Consider the following 8556-nt stretch of genomic DNA (forward strand, 5'->3'; position numbering starts at 1 on the left):
GTATATTGTTATATATGATGATGACTACTCATGATGCTATGTTATATGACGTTAGGCAATTACTTATGATCTCTTTACTTGTTTACTTGATTATGTGGGGTTATTGGACTTCACATGAGCATTGCACTTGTATGTTTGGGATGGGATTGTTAGTAAGGGTCTTACAAGCTATGATGATATGAACTCTTGTACATGTATTGTTGTTATGACATTATGTTGGAGTTGCTTTGGCTATATGATCTTGATATGTTACTATTCATTTGACATGACCTTATGTAGATAATATCCATGTGACTTGACTTTATTGATGATGTTGGTCTTGTGTTGCATATGGACTTCTCTTAATGAATATGTGATCATTGACTTGTATGTGTTCTTATTTGTGCATTAAGGCTTTCAAAAGTGACTTAGCATGACTTTGAACAAAATGTCCTTTAAGCATGATTTCAAAAATTATATGTGCATATGTTTCCATACTTAGTACAAGTGGATGTACTAACACATATTCTTTCCCTTTTCCCAAACAATGTACGTTCGGGCAGTTGAGGTATCAAGATTGATTGCAAGAAGACGTGGATTTTTCCCCAAGTTTTGATAGGTCCTCTAGTTTTGAGGATGGTGCCACGTACTCTGCCTTATTAGTATTGATATAGTTTAAAGACATCATTTCTCTCCTATTGTTGAAGATATTGTTGTAAGTCCTATGTGGCAATTTTAAATTTGTATTAAGGGTTATGCCCGAATGTTCTACTTCGTTTAGATGGGGTATTATTAGACTAAATTGTTATATGTTGGTTACGTTGTCTAAGTGAGAAGTTTATGTAAGCTTCCTATGTGAGGAGTCTAAGTAAACTCCCTACTTAGTATGTGAGAGGTCTATGTAAATCTCAATATATAAAAAGTTTTAATTTTTCCGCATTTTAACCTAAGACATCTTATTACGAATACTAAGAGGCTAGTCTTAGTCCTCTCCGAGGACGAAGACGTCGGTTACGTCTAGGGGTGCTCTCTGATCGTGACACGAGGTCACTTAAGCGACATGACCTTCACAAAAGCAAGGTTTGCAGCACCAAAAATACTGTCAACTCTCCAAACATTGAAAGGATCCTCGACGTTCAGAATCCCGTGAACATAAACTACATATGTAAATCAATTGTACTTGATGTACCGAACTCAATGGAATCGTCAAAAAACGAATTTGGGGTCTCCTTAACCTGACACCCATAAAAACCACAACAAACTAACTCAAACCTAAAAAGGTTAAAACAAGCTCGGGACCCGTTAAAAAATAATCAACCAAGCCTCACATAGGCCTAAAATCATCGTCCAAATGCAACGAAACTCATGTAAATCTTATCCTAGCATCTGAATCCTGAATGTTGACCAAAGTCAAGCCAAAGGTTAATATTCCACAATTTCACAACTTAGGACCTAAAATCCTCAAAAAAAAAACTCAAAATCTGAAAATGACAACTCTTACCACAAAGATTTCACATTCAAGAAGTGTTGAAATCGATGGAATTTCATTCCGACACTCGAAACTCCAAATGACACCAAAAATCACTTTCTTAACAACTTAGCATTTCATATGCAAAACTTGCCAAATTCTCAACTTTTAACTCAAAGTTCAAAAATCAAAATTTTAAAACTCAATCATAAAAGACTCATGATCAATAACAGGAGGGGGAAATGGTAAATTTATGAAACTTTCGAAAAATTAGTGATTGAGTCCGGACATACTATCCTAATTTATTTTGTTTACCCTATTACACACATGTATATGCACACGTACATGCAAATACACATGCACACGCACACGTGCGCACACACATATATATCATATCACATAATAAAAAATAATTTCTTGATATAACTAGACTAGTTATCTCCGTCATAATTTACAAGACATTTATAAAATAAATGCATACACAATTATATCGTTCATGCGACCCTTTTTACCATTTTGGCGACGCCGCTTCTACAACACTACACACTACACGCCATGTGCGTGTATACCAACATGTGCATATATTTGGTTAATGAAAAAAGATTAACGTTTAAGGGCTACAAAGTACCAAAAATAAAAGGTTTAGGGGGGTAATAGGACTCCCATAAAGTATTAGTGTGTAGTTAAGAATTGGCTAATAGATTAGGGGGTCATTTGGTAATTTTCTCGAGTTTATGGGGATCCAACTAGTTATTAGATAACTTTATTGCTTTCGTCGTTTGCCTTAGTATCTTTGCTCTCTCTCTCTCCCTCTATCTTTGCTCTCTCTCTCTCCCTCCCTCTCTAATTTCTTCCGCTTCCTAGGCCCATTATCGTTGGTTCTGTCAGTTGTCATCACGAAATAAGTTTTTTGGATCTCAAACATATTCTTATTTTATCACAAGTGTAAAATAGATTTTAAAAATGAAGTTGCAATTGATCTTAAAATTTTAAAATACTAAATATTAGAAGTTCTTGTGTCTTACAAAGAAGTAAAAATATAATAGATATAGTTTTAATTAATTTTGAGGACATATATATCAAAATAATAATTAAACCATGATTATTCGAGAAAATAATAAATCACAATTTTGTTCAATTGACTTCGAAGTAATTAGAGTTATAGTAGTTTACTTATTTGTAATAATAAGATGTAAGAACTAATTCAACTAATATTCTTTAATATCTGATTTGAAGTCTTAAATATTAAAAATTTTATTTAAAGATAATAACATAATTGAGTACAATATTTATTTTAATTATTAATATAAATACAATATTTATTTTAACGTCAATTATAATTATTTAATAATTATCATTCTTATATCTATATATAATTTCATTAATTGTTGCAACACACCTACAAAACAGGTATGATAAACTAGTAAAAGGAAATAAGGTAAAAAAGATTGAAGAGAAGGACAATGCATTTATAAAAACTTGTGATGTATATTGTAAAAGTCAAAAAAAAAAAGCTGCGGGCTACATGATTTTGCAGCCACTTCAACCTTTCTCTCCATTACAGATATATAGCCTTTCGCTTTTCCCCTTTAACCATACTTAGGTTAAAATGTTGATACACACACTCAGAAATATCGAAGAATTTTAGTAATTTAATTGATTATCTATTTGAATTTTCAGCGAGGACTCGATTTCCTTCCCTAAGCTGAACAACACTCTGAAATATCCTAGTTTTCCCACAAATTAAAAATAACAATAGCCTTACTAATTTTATATTTTGAAATTCTTTCCGGTGAAAGTTTGGCCAAATTGCCAATGAGAAGGAACAATATTCCATGAAGTAGAAGATCGATGGTCACTAGCTTTAACTCTGAAAGAGAGTGATTGACCAGTTAGAACCGCATTTGATTGCCAATTTTGTCCCCAATTACGGCTCAATGGAATCCAATTTGTCTTTGTTCCTTTTACCCAAACCTTAATAATATCCCCTGCACCTGCTACATTCGTGATCAAAACTAAGTTGAAGTAACGGAATCCATTGATGGTAAATCTGATTCCTCCTTGCTTTCGGCATGGGATCCTGAACATTTCACAAATACACATTACTATTGAAATTATTTCCGGTATATTTAATTGATTGATATATTACCTGCGATAAGTTACAGGAACAATGCCAGCGCGGTACTGAGCAAGTTTGAGAAACATAGGCATAGCGAGGTCAAAGTGAGAGCGAGGAGGGTTACACCAGCCACCATTGTCATTTGGCAACGCGTAATTTGGTGGGCAGAAATTGGTAGCTGTGATTAAAATGGAAGGGTTTCCAGGAAGACACCATTTCCAATTAGGAGTATTTGTACATTTAAGTTCAAAACAGGCTCCACAACTTAATCCATTGTTAAACAAAGCAGTACTCAGTGCTGCTGTGTTAACTCCGTATCCTTGGCTGTATAAATTTCCATAACCACACGCACCACCCATTGTTCCAGAAGCATCACTTCCGCCGTAAAATGTAGCATGTGCAGTTTCCCATGAACCACCAGAGTAAACACCAGGGATTCTTCCTTCAACAATGTTGAAACATGAGTCTACAAAAAGAAGAACAAGGATGAAAATTATGATACCCATTCTTAAGATTTAATGGAGTTGAGGTTGTTGAAGAAAATGATGCAAGGAGAAGCACTACTTATAACAGAGAAATTATGTGTGTATACCTAAGTTTGGTCCTCCTTAATCAAAGGACATATTGGCGGGAACAAGAACATAAAAAGAAACAATTTTAATTTTGTTTTTTGTTTTGTCCAATCGTCAAAAAAAAATATTGAATATACAAGTTAAATAATACATAAATAGGTTGATACAGTCTATTGATTTTAAATGTCTTAAATGTGTGTTTAGATGCGTTGTGTTTGCATTTTCAAATTTCACTTGCATTTGAGGTTAAACTAAATACGAATCGCATACGACAATACTCATTTGAGAGTAGAACTTTCAAAATATTTTTTTTCAAAGCTCGAATATAAAATCTCTGATTAAAAATAAAGCAGTCATGATATTGGATCTTTAATTTATTTTAATTTGATTTGATTGGAATGCAATGGGATTAAAGATCGAAAAAAAAAGGTCCACATCAAAAGGTTTCCCATGAAACACTTGCAGCCGCTTTTTATCTTTAATTCCGTCAATCTACTGACACTTTTTACACATTTTCATTAATTACTCCCGAATTTTCCGCTCCCACTATTCAACTAAATTTGAAATACAATGTTTTATAATTTAACAAACTTCAACCGTTATTTTATCAACACAAAGATACATCTAATAAACTTATTTAACACCCTTTCAATTTTTCCATTATGTCTACATTCAATCATACAAAATTGAAATACGTGTTAAAATTGGCTAAAATTTCAGTTATATGTATTTGAATGCAGAAGAGAAAAAATAATTTTTTTTCATTTGAAAGTTATCTAAAATACTCATGTGAAAAAAAAATATATAATATAAATATTAAGACCGTAAAATTATTACAATTAGGTACTGGTACAGAGAGATCAAATTATGAGCCTAAAATGAAGGGTACCCATATTTACCTAAGTTGCTTGTGTTTGAAAATTGTTGTTACGTTGCATAATTAATTGAAAGTAGGTACAAAAATAATAATAACAGTCTCATCTCATTGTATGCTACAAAATTCTCTTTGTCTTAAAGCATCATGTTTTTGCCCAAAACTTTGAGCATAATAATAATATTACTAGTTTTTTTTTTTTTTTGTCTAGTATTTGATTAGTGGTTTCACTTTTTGCCAACTTAGCTGCTGGAAGTGTGAAATTTGAAAAATAAATTAATAATAGTGTGTTTGAGAATATGGAAAGTGGCCAAATTTGAGGTAATTTATCCGCAATCATCGGCCCATATATTACGCCCTACATATCTCACTTTGGTCAAACTCCCTTTTTTCTTTGTTTTCTTTAAATTGAAGCATTAGTAATTGATGGTCTCACAAATCATGGATGTGGCTCCCTTACAATAGTCTTTGGGTCCAAATTGTCTAATTTAGTTTTAGAGCCCCTTTTACATTGTTTATATTTACAAGTATTTTTCAAAAATATTATTTTAGAAAAACGTTTTTTATATATATATATATATACATATATATATTATGATTTGTATTTGGTTAATTTATTTGACAAGTATTTTTGATAAGGTTTAACTAATCTTTTTCAAAAAGAACTTTTGTGAGTCATCAGTGTACTTTTAATATCAGAATTATTTTATACAGATAAATTATTTTAATTATTTATTATAAAATTTTAATTAAACTAAAATGTACATATTCAATTTTTCAATCAATATTAGCTTTTCTTGTTCTAGTCTTGCAAAATAATACGTCAAATAAAATATAAAATGTAAAAATAATAACATATAAATGTAAAATAAATTTGTTATATAAAAATAAAATATAAATTGGTAAATCAAATTTAACCGAACTTATAAAATACACTAATTAATTAATAATAGATATATATGTATATAGGAAAACGATATTTTGTTTTGAAAAAATATAATTTTCTGCTTCTGCTTTTTCTAAGAATCAGATTTTTTCAACTTTTTTAAATGGAAGAGGACCGCTTCTTCTTCGGTTTAAAAGTAATTTTAGTGATTTTTTCCAAACGCTTTAAAATTTTAAATTAAGTGATTTGGCCTGCCAAAAATAAATGTCAAACAAGCCTAATTCTTTCTTCTTTCCAACAGTTTGTTGAGTTTTCCTTTGAATATTCATTGTTCAATTTGTTATAGTAATTTTCAGAAATAAAAGATTATGAATTAAATTTTATTATTCTTTTTGTCTCAGACCACAATTTTTAGCAGAAAATAGAATTTATGGGAAAACGATTTAGAGTTTATATAGATCGTGGAAGAAATTAGAGTGGGAAAAAAATTAATTAGAAATTACTTAAATGGACAATTTATTTTACTATATTCTCTAAAAATCTCTACAATTTGAAAAATATCTCTACTCTCTTATATTTTTGGATACATCACTTTATCGATCAAATAAATCACTTTATGCCATGCATAGGGACGTATGTAATGTATCAGGACGTTCATTGATGTATTGAACATTGAGTGATTTATCCGAAATTGAGATCTGATATATCGAATAATTGAGCAATGCATCAGATGTATCGGAACGTTTTGGTGTGTATCCGACTTCCACCAAATTTAAGTGAATTTTATAATTTAAAAAGAAGTATGGATAGAATGTAGTTAACTCTGACACTACGAGATTTCTTAAAATTCTCAAAAATTAATCTAAAGGACTTCCTACCCTATCAATTTGATCCTGCATTTCCTTTTTCATTCACAATTTATTTACAAATTACCATCTCAAATATGAAATTTAAGAAAAATAAAATTTAATTTTATAATTTTAAACTAAAAGTATATAGAATGTATCAAAATATCTTTTAATTCGTTTTCTTAAATACGTAGTTAAAGAAACTGATATTAAAGAAGAGCAAGAGTGACTAATAAATATATAAAGATTATAACGGACTAAAAGGTTAAATTAAAAAATATATATTTACAACTATGTGGAAGATTATAACGGACTAAAAGGTTAAATTAAAAAATATATATTTACAACTACGTGGAAGAAACTTAGGTTAAAAATTTATGAAGGGTCCATATTTGTAAATGTTTTTTTCCTTATTGTGGGGATTTCTTTCCGGAAAAAGATTGTGAAGTACCGAATTAGATTTTTAAACAAAACTTTACGTATTCAAAAGATGAGTCCGGAGCCTGGGTACAAAATATTAACAAAAATTTCAAAACGGTATATAAAATTTTTTATTAATCAAAACAGTAAAATCGCTGCAGTCTGCACCAACCGCGACTTATCCCACCGGAAAAAACAAAATCGCTGCCTCTGCAGCGATTTTGCAAAATCTGATTTTTTTTTAAAAAAAAAATCATTTTTACAAATTCAGCGATTTTTAAAAAAAATTAACGAAATCGCTTTCAAAAAAAAATTTTAAAAAAATATTAAATCCCTGCCCTGCAGCGATTTCCTTAAATTTTTTTTATGAAATCGCTGTTGGGGCAGCGATTTCCTTATTTTTTAAAATAAAATTATTATTTTAGCAGCGATTTTGTAAATAAAAAAAAAATTCTATAAATCGGCAGCGATTTCATTTTTTTTAAAAAAAAATCAGATTTTGCTTTTTCCGATGGGATAAGTCGCTATTGATGCAGCGATTTTACCATTTTGGTTAATATAAAATTTTACATACCGTTTTTAAATTTTTGTTAATATTTTGTACCCTTTAAGCTCCGGACTCTTCAAAAGTTAAATACGAAATATATTACAAGTTATAATTTTTCTCATATATGATGTGATGAAAACATACATATTAGAATATCAGTAGAAGTTCATATAATTTTGTATTTTTAAAAAAAAAATAACAACTATGTGGTGAAGAGAATATATGATCCTGACGAGTTTGGGAGTTGGAGGTGGAAGTTTATCAATTTCTTGAGACCTTAGTTGAACAATGAATATAATTAAACAATGAATGTTTTTTTGCCCTTTTTAATGTTTGTGTAACACGCGTTGAACACTTGTACTGAACAAAACAATGGTATTTAATAGTACTTAGAAAAAATGAAGTTGAATGACTAAAGCTGAAACAATTTGTGGGGTTGTGTTTTCATATTGCCTCATTAAAAGAGGTTGACAAAGTGTAGAGAATACATATGGGGTGCAACAGAAGAGCATGAGCATCCAAAAGAAGTAGGGGGCTTGAATGTTAAACATTCAAGAATCTGAAACATATCTTCAGTTGGGTAGCTATTATGGCAAGTGATTGTGAAAAAGGATCCCCTATGGGTCCATGAATTATTATATACTTCATGAAGATACTTATAACAAGTAGATGAAAATATACTCCTTGAAAAAATGAATGGTAGTTACATCTCACCATCACACAAAGCTATATGAAGTTAATAGGAGAACAGAGATGGTTGTGTTTACACTGATTGCAGGGAAGATGAGACGAGTATTAAAGGAAGAGACGCAACAAGAAGAAGATATTGGCAGCAATATACAA

The 8556-nt window shown here is 30.3% G+C and overlaps 1 protein-coding gene across 2 annotated transcripts; it reads right to left on the minus strand.

Moving 5' to 3' along the window:
* Positions 1-2895: 2895 nt before the first annotated feature.
* LOC107021437 (expansin-A4-like) lies at positions 2896-4210 on the minus strand. Of its 2 annotated transcripts, XM_027917482.1 has the most exons (3): positions 3597-4210; positions 3208-3527; positions 2896-3171 (listed from the first exon to the last, which is right to left on the minus strand). In XM_027917482.1, exons 1-2 carry the CDS (start codon positions 4070-4072, stop codon positions 3218-3220), a joined length of 786 nt encoding a protein of 261 aa, XP_027773283.1. In that variant the 5' UTR covers positions 4073-4210; the 3' UTR covers positions 2896-3171; positions 3208-3217. The 2 variants fall into 2 exon arrangements, with proteins under 2 accessions (XP_027773283.1, XP_015077583.1); XM_015222097.2 differs by having other exon boundaries at positions 2896-3527; positions 3597-4206.
* Between the last annotated feature and the right edge of the window lie 4346 nt (positions 4211-8556).

Source organism: Solanum pennellii, chromosome 6, assembly GCF_001406875.1.
Source record: "Solanum pennellii chromosome 6, SPENNV200".
In the NCBI taxonomy this organism is placed as follows: Eukaryota; Viridiplantae; Streptophyta; class Magnoliopsida; order Solanales; family Solanaceae; genus Solanum; species Solanum pennellii.